Below are 15,510 nucleotides of genomic sequence, written 5' to 3' on the forward strand. Positions count from 1 at the left end.
AGGGAAGGGAAGGGAAGGGAAGGGAAGGGAAGGGAAGGGAAGGGAAGGGAAGGGAAGGGAAGGAATTCGGAAGGAAGGAAGGAAGGAATTCGGAAGGAAGGAATTCGGAAGGAAGGAATTCGGAAGGAATTCGGAAGGAAGGAAGGAAGGAAGGAAGGGCTAGTGCACTTCCATGCCACAGGTTTAATAAACAAATAACTGAGGTTCATGTCATGCTTTTAACCGGCAGCGCTGTAGTGATTTCAGGCACTTTTGCAAGGACCCATCAGTACGTCAGTGACACCCGCACGTACTCTGGCAGAGGTACACACTCTGCAAACAAGCATTGCTTTGCAAGCATTTATGCAAGCCACTGCTTTCAAGGTAAGTACATGTAAATGCATAAACCAAGAAGCATCTACATTTTTCATGCCCACAGCTCATGATTTCATGCATGACTGCAGCAACAGAACAAAGCAGACTGTACTGGAGCCTGCCTTCTGGAGAACTAGGAAATGGTTCCTGTGAAGGGTCCCTTCCTAATCTTAGAGAGACATATCCCAGGGACCCAGACAGTGCATTGTTCCAATACCTCTCATCAACTCCTAACTTGAGGCTACACTAAAGATTTGAAGTTTATATCATTCCTTTGCGACATTTCCAGGAAAGCACCAAGGAACAGTGGGTGGTGTTCATCTTTTCTTTGCACCTAATTGTCTTGCCCTATCATACCTGCTGCAGAGCTTAATCTCATGGCCCATCATCTTAACCTTATCACTTATTTCTCTGAATTTTTTGTTTGCTTCTGCTTTCACTGCCTTGAGCATAGGCAGCTGGACTTTACTTTGAGAAAAACACACTTAACTGAATATGTATCTGTTGGTCATCTCAACCAAAAAAACCCTAAAATCCTTCCAACAAGCAGGTTTGGAACAATTAAGGAGTGTCTTCAGTGTCTTCTGAAAACAGAAGTCCTTTTCTGTAGTTTACATCTATTTAAGTGCTTATTAAACAGTGCACCTTCAAATTCATCATGAAGTTACTCCTCAGTTAAATACAAAAGAACAAAACAAAGTGACTGATTGCAATAGATACAAACCTAAAAAGTTCATTTTTATATTTTAGTTCTGGATGCTAGCTGCTTGACGGGCAGATCAGCCGAAGAAAAGGAAGTCTTGACATTACCGAGGTTTTAAAAATTTGGTAATTTTTTCAAAGATCAAAGTCAGAAGCTGAAGGAATCATTTCATTTCCACACAGAACTGCTGTATAAGGAAGGTTGCTTCCACTTTAAATTAAAATATAATAATGACTTCCCTAAAATATTACATGGAAAATTAGTAACCTAGCAAAGTGATTCTGTAGCAGCTTCCTGCACTTTGCAGTTGCAGGCCACTAGTCTTTAATCCAAAATCTTTTTCTCAGATAATTTAAGGTATTTTCAGCAGTGAAAGATCTTTATTTAAAATATCCAAGAAGAAACATACACAGTCATATTTAGTTATCAGAAATGCTCTCCTATGGACACAAGAAATAAATTAAATTTCACAGGTTCATTGCTCAGGAAGTTTCTACCAAGAATATGCTCAAAGCCTTAATAAAAAACCCTTGCACATACTAAATGCTCTGCAGTTTGTGAATTAGGTGCTATAGCCATGCCATGAACTCTGCAAACAGGAGTATTTTACTTCACTACTAAATATTCCTGAACTACTTTTACAGCACAGTTTGTACACTGTCATACTTGCTGCCCTTGCCAAAGGAGGGCTGAACTGCCCCAAAAGACTTCACAACACAGAAGAAAAGATTTTGTAATGTTCATGTAGGGACAGGCCATGAAGAAACTGTATTATCAACCACTCATGCATTCAGTTACACTCTAGAGTGCTACAGCTGTCCATTAATAAGCCAGTTTTGTGTTTGCATTAAGTGAGACTTAAGAATGAATGTGAATGTCAAAAGGCAGGGGCTTTCTAGATTGGTGAAGAGTATAAATTCCATTCATACAAGGCAGTCTTAGAGCAGTTCACTGATCGGCACTACTAACACAGAGAGGACAACAGTAGTCACTCCTGTCAATAAGATTCACAACTTCACCTAAAGATAGCATGGAAACTTAGCTACAGAGAGTTAGGTAAACTTATACAGTGAAAAAAATCACATATTTTTCCATCTCTCAGAGATTAATCACCTCCCATCTTCAAAGCACAGAAGTTTACTTTCCACTTGTCTTTTTACTCTTAGTCATTTCTCCATCTCTCCTGGTCTTCCTAGCTTCTGATGCTTCCAACATCATCACACTATATTAACCGCAAATTATCTTTCATTGTAAATCCCACAGGTAATCTATTCAGTCCTCACCTATAAAGACGAAACTTACTTCAACTACCAGTCTTCATGTGGTAAGTATTTGTGGAGAGTATTTGTTCTGACTCCAAACTGTACTGGTTTGTAAAATTACTTACTGCAAAGTCACAGCCAGTGCTTTTCTTGATATCATCTACGGTCAGTCCTTCCCAGATTTCTATGAGGGTCAATCCCTTCTTCTTGTCCACATCAAACACTGCCTATTAAGTTCAAAAAGCACATAATTATTTCTTATTAATAAAGGAGAAAATGAGGATGTAAATGCAGTAACATTGTACAAAATGGTGTGCTGAAGTAGATAGCATTCCTTCAGTAACAAAAGATGACACTTTCCACTTTCATGACTGACCGATAAAGATTTCTGCTACATTTATTTGTACCAAGAAAAAGAATCTAGACTGCGTTAGAATATCTAGAATCTAGTATGTGTTAGTTTTCTGAGTAAAAAGTACAGCTGTTCATCACTGCAGGAAATGAGGACCATGCCCGCTGCTCTGGTGAGAATGGAAGGCTCAAAGGAAAGGGTTGACATGCTCTTTGCTGCAAGACAATGTCCACCAAGAGACCACAAAAGAAACAAGGGAAGAGAATGTCTCCATCATTCTTTTATTTCAAGGCCAGTAGTGAGATCACCTTTGTCTGACTATAAGTTTCTCCAACAGCTACTGCACACCCAATGCAAATGCTAGAATTTTCAGAAGCTAGGAGTGAAAGACAAGATTTTCTGCAGCATTTTTAAAAGAAAGCCTGAGAGGAAGAGGCTGAAAGAGCAAAGGCTGTTCTGTCTGATGTCTTCATAAGATATGCACTCTACTTCTGAGACCTGCAAGTGCATCAAATAAAAACGCCTGTAAAACAATGTGCACTTTAACAGTGCCTACCAGAAGGAGATACACAGGTTGCACACTAGTTGCCAAGGAAACCGTAAGGTCTAAAGTAATTTTCCTTAAAAATAAAAGTTTAGTAGCAAAAGACCAGTGAAGCTTGAACTTGAAATGAAAGTGAAGTCCTAAGCTCATCACAGAAGTATACTGAAGCCTAGCTGTCCTCTGGGCACATGAAACTGCTTTTTATGGGACTGAAAAAGGACAGCTTCTCTAAGTCTTAAAAGAGAAGCTGGGCATAAAGAACATACACACAAAGATGCTAGTGTGGAAAAGAATTTGCAACACTATCCAAATGCTGTTGTACATTTGTGTCATCTCCTGATAAAGCCACAAGATCTGGTAATTGATGAATATTACAGATATTTCTAAAACTTCCACATTTTGATATATTTTTCCTTATTTTGTGAAGAAAAATCCTTTAGATGTAGCAATATCCCACCATGAGAAAGCAAATTCTACATCAGCACCCTTGATGCATTCTACTTGGCATGATGGATGGCTCACAGAGGGACTACTATAAGTCCTTAAAAATGTAGACACTGATAATAAAAGGAGTATGATTACAGCAAGAAACCTTAAGTCACTTATCCTGTGCTTAAAAGATCCACTAATGTACTTTGAGCAGCAGCAGAATCAGATGCTCATATGTACTTTTACCGGAGAATAAATTGCTTCACAAATGGAATCAAGTAAGGACAAGAGAACTAAAGCTCTGCTACAGCCACAGGTTTCTCTGAAACCTGTATACATGAAAGAAGATGCCAATTGTCCAACCTATAGGTGCTCTGCTGGGAAAAAAACCCCAACAAAACAAAAGGACAAAAACCCTACCAAAACCAAACAACAATGCCCCTTTGCCTCCCAAGCTGTGATACAGCCGCATTCGAAAATTGCATCTCACAGCAAATTTTCAGAAATACTTTGGGAAAAATAAGGAGATACACACTTTTCATGCTTGTCATAGGAGGCATCTTTGTTCTGAAGGAATCTAAGGGTACAGTTCAGTATGCTAGATGTCAAAGTTTTAAAAGGAAAAATACGAGCCCCAAGACCTCTGGACCGGAACTCCAAGGCCATCTTTCCCCTTCAGTGGCCACAGATGCTGAATATATTCTTCATTTTTTACTAAGATTTGCTACTGTTATTAGGGATAGAGGAGAAAATTATTAATAAGGAGTCAAGAAAAGTACTTTACCTTCTCTGTAATGATGCGGTCCACACATTGTTTCCCGGTAAGTGGCAAACTGCATTTTTCCAGGATTTTATGGACATTGCCCTGTGTTTAACAATATGCAAACATCTGTTTTTAAAAAACTCAAACATGCTCATGGAAATCACAACTGTAGCCATTCAGTGTTATTTAAACATTCAGTGTACTCAGAACACTCTTCAAACTCACTTCTGTAGCAGACTAGTAAGAATTTTACTGTACTACTGAGTGGATTCCTGAGTTTAAAAGTTCTGCACACTGCTTCTTAATAATCTGCCCTTCCTGCTACAATGTGAGGTCAAGAGATACATGGAACCTCAATGATGACACATGAAGGACAAAAATTAGGAAACAACATTATGGACAACGTATTTCCCTGTGTTACCCTTTATCACAAATGGTATGCGCAGAATCAGCCATACACAGAGGAAATTCAAATCCCCAGAGTTCAAGTGCACACTCATACTCTCAAAACAGTAAATCCAGTTTATTTACCCACATTGAACTCCCATTCCCACTTTGTCTCTGGGAAAGACCCTGTCTTTTTTTCCTTTCATTTTTTAAAAATGCAAAAAGAGTTCACAAATGGCTCTAGATCACACTTAGTTAATGTAGGCTGCAAGAGCTCTGAATGGATATAAGGCAAATGGATCATTAAATTTTTGGTCAGTATTTTTAAGTGTTTTACAGAAGTAGCATTAAGTGCACACTTCTCCCCTTACCCTATGTTTTTATTTTTTTGTCTAATTATCAATTTTTGGTTATGCATTTCAAATTTCTCAGAGTATAATATGTCTCATTTAACCATCTGGATGCAATACTTACATAATTTAGAATCATCAGTTTACCTTAAGGCTTAATCAGGAGCCATCTCACAGCTTGTTTGACTCCTGCATGATAACAAAATGAGCAATCCATGTGCTTTTGAATGTATCTTTCTCTGTGAGGAACTATTTCTTCATTCTAGTTACTTTCAATTGATCTACTTATATCCTGTCCATCTTGAGAATGTCCTTGTGCAATTTGCCTGAGAGCCAAGATTAATCTGTGCTATTTATAATATCTTCAGTAACATATCAGATACACTTTTCAGCCCTGTGAAATTAAGTGTCTCCTCCTGGTACCTAATTGAGATTGAAATGCATGGACTTGCAGAGGTGACAGCTTGAATGGCTTCTGTAACCCTGAGAACTGATACATTTGAGCTTCTTAACACTTGAGCTGAAGATTATTGTATTACCAGTTAGCCTTAAAGATGTAATGCATTTCCTGATCTTTTCAAAGGTTGGACTCTATGATCTTAGAGGCCTTTTTCAATCTAAATGATTCTGTGACTTTTGGAAGACATCTGTCAGGACAGTATAAGAAGAGCAATTTAAATGGAACTGCATGATTTTTACCATCTGAATTTATTCAGATTTATATATTTGTTCAGCTAAAGGAAAAGACTATTGTATAGATACATAACATCTTAGGTGTTCCAGTCTGCTTTAAATAAAAAATTCTGTTGTTGAAGAACAAAAATGTCCTTAGTCTTCCACAACATATTAAAATCAGAACTTTTCACAGTATGAGAAAGGAGTTTTCAATTCAGTGCTCCATGTTTCAGTCATGCCCAAATCCAGTGCTTAAAACCAGTCGCCATTCTATTTTGCTGAACAATGTAGACAACTCATTTCACAACATGGAACAATTACCAGCCATTACTTTGCCATGTTTTGCAAAACACGTCAATGATGGTATGGGGGTAAGAACTTGACTTCTAATTCTCTCAGGCAGTATTTAGCAAATTAGACACAGATGCACTGGGACTGTTTAGACATTAAATAACAAGCTTATGTTCTATTACTCTTTTCTTCATAGCTATAAAAGAAGAGGTAATTTATCAAAAACTACACTAAGAAAAACTAATGAATTTGACTTAAGGTCTATTTGCCAAGTGTCTCACAGTGGCCTAAGCATATGGAACAAAAATTGAAATACCCTTCTGCAGATATGCCCTCTTGGTTCCTGATATGATGTAATGAACAGATTTTCTCTGCAGAGACTGCTTCCAGGCAGTGGTATTTAACTGTCATTGATGAACTCAATCTCATAAAATAGTTTAGTCTCTTTTATACAGATTTAATTCCTTGAGATTTTGCATCATTCTGCTATCATCCACAACTTCATTAGCTGGCTGCGGAAAGTGTTTCTTCCTGTTTCAATTAATTTCAGTTAGTTATCCCTATTTTGTTTATAAGGCAGTGGCAATTCTGCATCTACCTTCTCCATTCCCTCTTCATTTTGTGTACTTCGTTACCCTTCCTCAATAGCATTTCTTAAGCTGAAGACTCTTCTACGAAGCTGATTTCATGTTGTCTCATCTATCTTCTGTACATTTTTGCTTTCATTACATATAAAAACTTAAGTAATTAGAAGTGTCATTAACTTGGGACTGAGCATATTTATTTGTATTTGTAACATACTGCAGATCAGAGTTTTAAAAGAGTAAAATTGCTTGAGTATTTACTTGAGTAGTAAGACAAGTTACTAGTTCCACCATCATAATTTAGTGTAAATTATATTCTGCCTGTGCTGCAAGGACCCAGCCTATTTCTATGTTTAAAAAGTGCAATATGTGTCCTGAAAGGAGAAGGGCTATTAAACTCTTAGAAAACTTACTTTAATGTTTAACAAGCCATCGTTATTATTAAAAAAAGCAAACAACCAAACTTGAAAAGGATTAGAAGATCCTTCACAAGATCACGTATCAAACATAACTAGCATAAGAACTACCTATTGCAGCACCTCTTGAACACGCCCACTGAAGGCACTGCCTATATCCCATGTCTGCCACTGTATTTCCATTCATCAAATCTTGACTGCTGCTGATTTACAGGAAACTTTCATGTCTGATGGTAGATTTCTTATTTATTTGGAGAATAAGACTACAAAAACATCCCTTTACTAAAGAGACAGTAGACACAACAGACTGTCTCAGTACATGCAGACATTTCTTTCACTCAGTAGCATACACAGGGCTTTGAGCAGGACGAAGGATTGCTCCTCTGATGCAGAGATTCATATGCAGTAAGTTTTTGAGAAAGTATTTGGTGTAAAGAATTAAAAAGCCATAAATAGAAAATCAGCTCTGTGAGAAGCAGTCAGCCCCAACAAAAGGCTTCTGACTTTCAGAATTGGCCTCATGGGTGCTGTATTTAATTGCCTACTAATTAAAAAAAAAAAAAGGAAAAAAAGGAAGAGCACCTGAAAACTCTAACAGCAGCATTGATCTCTAAATACTAGATATATATATTTCATCATCTTCACATTTGAGCAAGCAAGAAGCATTGATATGAAGACCCCAGAAAGAAGCTAGGTAAGAGGAAAAAGTGCCATTTAAACATAAGAATAAAATAAAAATGATGCATACTGTTTAATTTGGCAGTGCCTTCTCACAAAAGCAGAAGAAATAATTTATGAAAACCTGTAACTGGCTCTCCAGAAGTGCACACCAGGCACACCATGCACAAAAGTGCCCAAAGTAGGTATACCTATGCCAAAATAAATACTTCTATGCCTGACCTGTTCCTAACAGTGAACCTATCTCTGTTCTCACTCTTTTCCTGTTCCAGTACTCCTACAGACATAACAAAAACAACCCAGCAAACAATTTCCAAACACTGTTTTGGAAAAATATTTTAGCAATAGTACCTTTAAGAGAAAAACTGGTTTGAATCATTTTATTGTGTGTGGACTCTAAGCCTTAACCAAATTCCACAGTATGTAGACATTTAGCATAAATATTTATTCAGACCACATTAATACCTGAAGTGTGTGTCTGAGCAAACAGATAACTACATATGTTACTGCAATTTTTGGGAGGCTATGCGATAGTGATGCAAGTCATAGAGACAAATTTGTTTTATACTCTCATTTACTTATTTATGCATATGAACATGAAAACTATTGGGTTAAACTCAGCCCTGTTACTTGAAATGTGCCCCTTAAGATCACAGTTTAGTAGAAATTGTGAAACTACTATGTTATTCAATTCTTTTTTATTTTCAAGTGAAAATTAATTCTTCAAATCTCATTAAAAACACAATTGTTAATATATTTACTCTCATATTTCCATATTTACTATAGCTTACTACACAAATTCTGACAAGAGATATTATTTTGAACAATACAAAACTAATCCTTGTTGCAGACATATAACAAATTTGGAATAACAGAAACAAAAAAATTAAACAAAAAGCAAGTTTTTAAACATTTGGGATAGAGATTTTTCTCCTTCAGTACATTTTTTCTCCTGTGTTAGAAGTTTCAAATGAAAAGTTTCCTATGATCTTTGGGGGGGATTTATATCTATAGCATATACCTTTATCACTACCCCCACAAAGAAGTCTCTAGATTAAACACTTACACATAATGATGCAAGGTAGCCTGCATCTCATCATGCCAAAAAATATATTCTATTAAGCTGTTAGTACCAATTTGACTGGCAATTTCAAAGGTAAATAACTTTCCATCATAACAAGTATTTAACCGTGGGAAACCTAATTTTTCAAATTATTCTGAGGCAAAGAGTAGAGTAGCATCTACTGTAGCTTTGGCAATGGCTACCCCCATTAAATTTGCATGAAGTAGCTAAAAAAATGTGTGCAGCTTTTAAACATCAAGTTAATATTTCATTTTTTTTCCCATGGTGAATGATTCACTTACAAGAGTGGAACCATACTAACCTAGCCTCCAGTTGCACCACCATAATAAATAACAGCAAAACTGTCAAATCCTCACAGAGTAGCAGAACGAAAAAGTCCTTTTTTTCCTGTTTAATTCCTTTTTTTTGGTGCAGCAAAAACCACTAATTTAGAAAGAAGCGGCAGAGCCTTACCTTGGCTGAGTGCTCCATGGTGACAACCACTTTGGTCTGTGCACTCGATACCAGGTCCATGGCACCCCCCATTCCTTTCACCATCTTACCCTAAAATTAAAATTTTAATGGAAATGTAATATTATTTATTATTACTATTATTATTATTATTTAAAAAAAAAAGAAGATAATATTGTGGCTGCAAGTGGCAGCACAAGATAGTCACCTTTTCCTGCATCAACACCCACCTATTTCATAACCACAGTATTCAAACACCAACAGAGTGAAAGGAGCTGTCTCATTCTAGGCTCTATATGACGAAAATAGGAGAAGAATGATGAGTAGAATAAAGAGATCCACTGCCATGGCTGGGGCCCTGGGGTGTAACCTAAATCTGAGTAGTATCCTTGGCTTAGTGGAAGCACTGACGCTGAGGAGCAATGAATTTAGTTCCAATGATTCTGTCACTTGAAAAGCAAAGTGTACATCTTCCTGTTGATGGAAATGTCATTACTTCCTCAAAAGAAATCCCTACTTATGAAATGCAGCAACAAGAACATCTGAGCACTGCACATCCACCTGACAGTTTGGAAAGTCTCTTGCCACTTTAGAAAGCCATGCCTTGTACCACTATATCAGCACAAACCAATTGTTTTTGTTCTATTCCAGATGTCTGTAGAGGTCATTTCAGAGTATGAGCAAATATATAAATGTGCCTCAGTACTCACTTCTGCTTGTCCCTCAAACCAAGCAGTGTTTTCAGCCTCTGGACTCATTCCTCTCTCAAAGTGTGTTAGAATTGCACGTGTTATCACAGCAGGTGTCATGGCTTGGTGTTCAGCTACCTCTATTTTTACTTTCCATAATGCTATGGCACTCAACCCTGCCTGCTTCCATCACCTAAAACTGGATACATCTGATCTTGGAAGGGAAAGGGATCCAGACACAACACACTACTGACAGGAAATGATTAAAAGTACAAAGTTCTATGAGTATGAGCAGAGCAATTGTTTTTGAACAAGCACTAGACCCCAATAATCAAAGATGGCAACAATCTCACATACCAATCCAGAGTTGCTGAGGAGGAAAGAAAGGGGAGTGGAACATCTGCATGATAGGAGAGGCTAGTAGGAAATGTGACACAAGGAGAACAATGAGGATGGTGAAGGGCCTTGAGGGGAAGTCATATGAGGAGTGGCTGCAACCAGGTCAGCCTGGGGAAGAGGAGACTGAGGGGAGACCTCATTGCAGTTACAATTTCCTCATGAGGGGAAGAGGAGAGACAGACACTGATCTCTGTGGTGATCAGTGACAGGACCCGAGGCCGTGGCCTGAAGTTGTGTCAGGGGTGGTTTAGGCTGGATATCAGAAAAGGGTTCTTCACCCAGAGGGTGGTTGGGCACTGGAACAGGCTCCTGAGGGAAGTGGTCACAGCAGCAGCCTGACAGAGCTCAAGTAGCATTTGGACAATGCTCTCAGGCACATGGTGTGACTCTTGGGGACGGTGCTGTGCAGGGCCAGGAGTTGGACTTTGATGATCCTTGTGGGTTCCTTCAAACTGAGAATATTCTGATTCTGTGATTCTGTCAATTTTACAGATTAAAATAAATTAACTTCTGTCTCAAATGGTTTCCATTTGTTTTTGACAGGTTATATGGACAGTAATATACCATATACTGTTATGGATACAAACCCTAAAAGTTTATGATTAAATGCCTGGAAAACTTCCTAGTACAAAGCTTTTTTCTTATGCTTCCTTCTATCGGCAATGTGATTCAATACCTTACAAGTATGAGTACCTATGGTCCATCATAAAAAATATATGGAAGAGACTTGTCTCATTAAACTGCCAGGCCAGCTACTAGTTATTCTCTTGATCATTACAGTCTCTTATGTAACGAAGCCAGTATTCACACCCCACATCCCACCTCCCCCAAAAAAATTTCTTATTTACCTACTGTTGGCACAGTGAAGAATAAATCACATCTTCCTAAATCCATAAACAAACCTTTTAGAACTGTTCAGTCAGACTAATATTTAATATTTATCACATAAATTATCATTACTACTAAATATTTCTTAGCAAATACAAATGTGAAAAGGATTTACCTCTGTCCTTAACTTCCTGGCACTGCTTGGATCATTCTCCATCCTGCCAGGAAATACAGAGCTCTTACAGTGACCTCTTACCTGCCTACCAGAGGCTCCATGACAAGATAATGCAGAGTAGCTGAAGATGACATATTATCTTCCCAGTAACTCAGAATCTGTTTGCACTGAGGATCATGGTATCAATATAACTGTCCTGACAATGCCATTACCTCATTTCCAGGCCTTTTAGTTCTATTAACTACAAAAGACCCACAGCAACAAGTAAATTCCTGAGGAACTAAGTGCTGATGAAGGTCAACAACAAATGTACCGGTGGAGAAGCTGTCATGCAGAACTGAGAGAAGAGACATCATCCCACTGTGCATGAAGAAAGAGAAAAATGCAAGCTGAAGAGAAGAACGCAGGGATTTTAAATTGCTTCATCTGCTCTTTCTCTTTAGAAAACATATTCAATGCTATTGGGTGGTGCCTGGTCATGCAAATCAATTCAGCACTAAATGCAACTAGCCAATTCCATGCTTTTATTTTGAGGAATATCCAAAGCATAAGAGATTTGTATTGCTGTCAGTGCATCTACCAAACTACCACAACTAGCACTTTCCCCCACACCATACTGGAAAAGGGGACACCTGCATGCTAAATTTGAATTAAAATATTCGAGACTAAAAGGTGATTCCAAAAAGACACTTTGCTCATTTTTGCCCCACCCTGCTCCCTCCATTTATTTATTTAAGATTATTTTTGTTAGTTCTCAATTACATTGGTACTGCTAGCTTCAGGAACCTTTCAGAAGGAAAGACTTAGTGCAGCGGTAAAATACTGGTAAATTGAAGCACTGTTATAAAACCCATTTCATCAGAAGAGCTTGAAGTAAGAATAAAAGATTTTTGAATTAGCCATGCACTTCCTGGGAGGTCCAATGTTGGCAGTATTTATACAGAGGGTTGGGCGGAGAACAGACACAAGCTGACAATTTCCTTGCAGCTTCTCAGTTACAATACAAGGTGGGAATTCTGCTTTTCCCATTGTGCTTGCATCAGCAGTTTTTTCCAAGTCTCAGTCCAAATAATACTGGAGTGCAAGACATGGAAATTTTGGACCTGATGCTTTGGGTTTTTTAACTGAGATCATCAGCTCTTCTGCTTCTTTGTGTAGGTCATGAACCTACACAGCATTAGTGCAAATTCTTATAATGCCTACTTACTGCAAAATAAACTGTTTTGTTATTGTGGTGATGGGACATCATTAAGAAAATATGACAGAAGGGTACATATTTTCTCATCTAATGCGTTTATATCGGAACATTACTTGAGTAGTCAAAATACCTGAAAGAGTCTGAGGAATTAATTTAGCCTAATAGCAATTCCTAAACAGAAACCTTTGTGTTTGTTTGGTCACATGTGGCACCCAAGACAACCTGGCATTCCAGTGGAAACTTGTGAGTACTCCAATGTGGGCAAGACAGTCAAGATATTTTTCAAGAGAATGCGAAGTTTTGCCTAAAAGATATTTCAAGCAAGCTAGGAAGGTGCTATAGCAAGCAGGAAACAATTTATAAGAAAATTAAGCAGATAGATAAAGAAGAGATAGCTGAGAGAAAAGAGAAAAATTCAGCAGCCTTCTAACACTATTAAGGTCTTGAATCCATGCTGGTGTTTTAAAACCTTCCTCTATATTCCCAGGGGGAAGAACTTTTCTTCTGTAACTGAATTTTATACCTACTCCTAATATCGTATGACAAAATGCACCTGAACTGTTGTACTTAAGTTAAAATAACATAATCTTTTGAGACAAACAGGTATTGCATCAACAGTACAGCAGAGCAGATGCTCATGATGACTTTAAGAAACAAGGAAAACTTGTCAGTGGTAAATGCATCTCGAATAATTCCCTTTAAAACTGAATATTAAAACACATGCAAGGTGAAAATGTACACCTGTTTGGAACAGAACCAAGCCACTTCCCTCTTAAGATTCCTTGACCATGTTGCCAGCTGCCCTAATATTGTATTAAACAAATAGCATTCAGTCTGAAATTTCTCTTTGCTTCCATGAGATAACAGAATAGACATGCCTCACACTATGCTCAAAGTCAGCGAAACTGCTGTTTCAAAAAGTCTTACGGTAAGATAACCAGTGCTTCTAGTTTAAACTGCAAGCTTCCCATTCAACCTCAATTTTCAGGCATCCCCCTGAACATCATGAACAAGATTCCTAGGATGAGAGAGCAAAGAATTTAAAGATGTCAGCATTGTCTCTCATGGCCACAGACACAGACGAGGTGTCAGGTATGAAAGGAAAAAAGGTATGAAGGCTGTCCTTATGAAAGGAAATGATTGTATCATGCCAGGGATAAGCACTGAAATTCAGAGCAACTGGAACAGTATGAACTTCACAGAGAAAAGCAGAAATTGGTAATGCAGTGGATACAAGATACTGCCATCACGACCATCAGTTGTGCTAAGGCTGCAGTCAAAAGGATAAACTGAAGGCCCCTTCAAAGGTCTCTGAAGGCCCCTTCAAAGGTCCCTGCTCTGTCCCTCTCTGCAGTATTGCTAACACACGTAAGACACACAGCTCTCGCTCTGTATAAATACTGCCTGCCAGCACAGACGTGTCAGCATGAAACAGCACAGCACCGGGAAGGAGGTCATCGGAGCCATACGTAACTATCTCAGTTGTTTGTGGGGTTACACCTGGTTGGTTTGGGAAAGTGCATATTAGCTCAAACCTTTGTTTTATTAAAAAAAAACCAAACTAACAATCAGAAGGTAATATTAAAAAAACATATGTGCACATATCTACTCTAACTTCATAAAAATGTAGATGTCTCCTTTGCCTGTTGCTAACAGCCCTGTCCTGTATTTAAAGGATATATTAAAGTTATATTTGTAGTTGATTCTAAAACGGAAAGTCACAACTCTTCCCGATTTCACTTTCCACTTTTCCAGTGAAAAAAGACTGGATGAAGATTGCATCAAAAAGATGGATAAAGCTCAAGTGTTGTGAACTATACTTCCTTGTTCTATTTTACACTGATTCTATGTCCTTATATGTCCCACTTACAGAATTATTGTAATTACACTGTCAACTAGGAGAGCTAGATTAGATTTTACTCTGAGAAAAAAAACTGGGAAGTTATTAACAGGATTTTTCAATCAGTAGAGTGGGTAATGCAACAACACAACAAAAAGCTAATACAGGCTGAATACAACAAAACTGAACACACACTACATTCACAACATGGTAAACGTGTTTTTTTTAAAAATACAAAAAAACCTAGTTGTATGGCTTAGCCATATAAGAAATGGCCTGATTTTGAAGAATGTTATCCAGATACCTCCTAACACACACACAAACACATAGTGAAAAGCAAAACTAAAAATTAAGTCTAATTTCTGAAAGAATGGAGCATAAGTTCTTGAATTACTTCTTTTTTTGGCAAAATGTAATAATAACTCTTCCCTAACTTTTAACATACAAAAATATGTGCACTAACTATATTTATATTCTTATCTTCCATGATCAGAAAATTAGGGGCGCATAAAATATGTGCAAAGAAAGCTGGACAAATTTTATTCCTTTGTTGTCCCATAAACCTAACTTGAAATAACCATTGGCAACAGATTTGAATGACAGAGTAAAATTCAAATGAATACACTGAGAAACTGCATCTCAGGAGCAATGCAAAACAGTCTGTGACATGCTTCATTGAAATGGATTTGCTTTACAGAGATGAATGTTATTTCAGTGTAATGGGACAATTAAGCTGTCCATTTACCTTTGCATACCACTTCCAAAACACACGGCATGGCATGCAATAATTAAATTTTACTGCCAACATAATACTAGTCTCAATCAAAAGTAATGGTTCCATATCGTAGTAACAATTCTCAGCACTAACCCACAGATCAGAAGTCCTTTGACATATGCTTGTATTTTTGAGACAGGCAGAATTTCTTCAGCTGCTCTCATTACACAGAAAGCAGAGCTGCCACTTCCCACATTGAAAATTTAAGAGTATGAATAAAATACCAATAGGGAGCTCCTACATTCCTTCCATACAGTCTGAAGAGAAATAAACATGAAGAAAAT

General features: G+C 37.7%; 1 protein-coding gene across 1 annotated transcript in view; it reads right to left on the reverse strand.

Moving 5' to 3' along the window:
- The window catches only part of OXCT1 (3-oxoacid CoA-transferase 1), a gene marked incomplete at its 5' end in the record, with an annotated part of 77,567 nt that overhangs the window by 7,614 nt on the left and 54,443 nt on the right, over positions 1–15,510 (reverse strand). Inside the window, 3 exons of the mRNA XM_017730191.1 lie at positions 2,445–2,546; positions 4,429–4,509; positions 9,326–9,415. Coding sequence (XP_017585680.1) covers positions 2,445–2,546; positions 4,429–4,509; positions 9,326–9,415 — 273 coding nt within the window. The remainder of the gene's footprint in view (positions 1–2,444; positions 2,547–4,428; positions 4,510–9,325; positions 9,416–15,510) is intronic.

Source organism: Corvus brachyrhynchos, unplaced genomic scaffold (genome assembly GCF_000691975.1).
Source record: "Corvus brachyrhynchos isolate BGI_N302 unplaced genomic scaffold, ASM69197v1 scaffold42, whole genome shotgun sequence".
Classification (NCBI taxonomy): Eukaryota; Metazoa; Chordata; class Aves; order Passeriformes; family Corvidae; genus Corvus; species Corvus brachyrhynchos.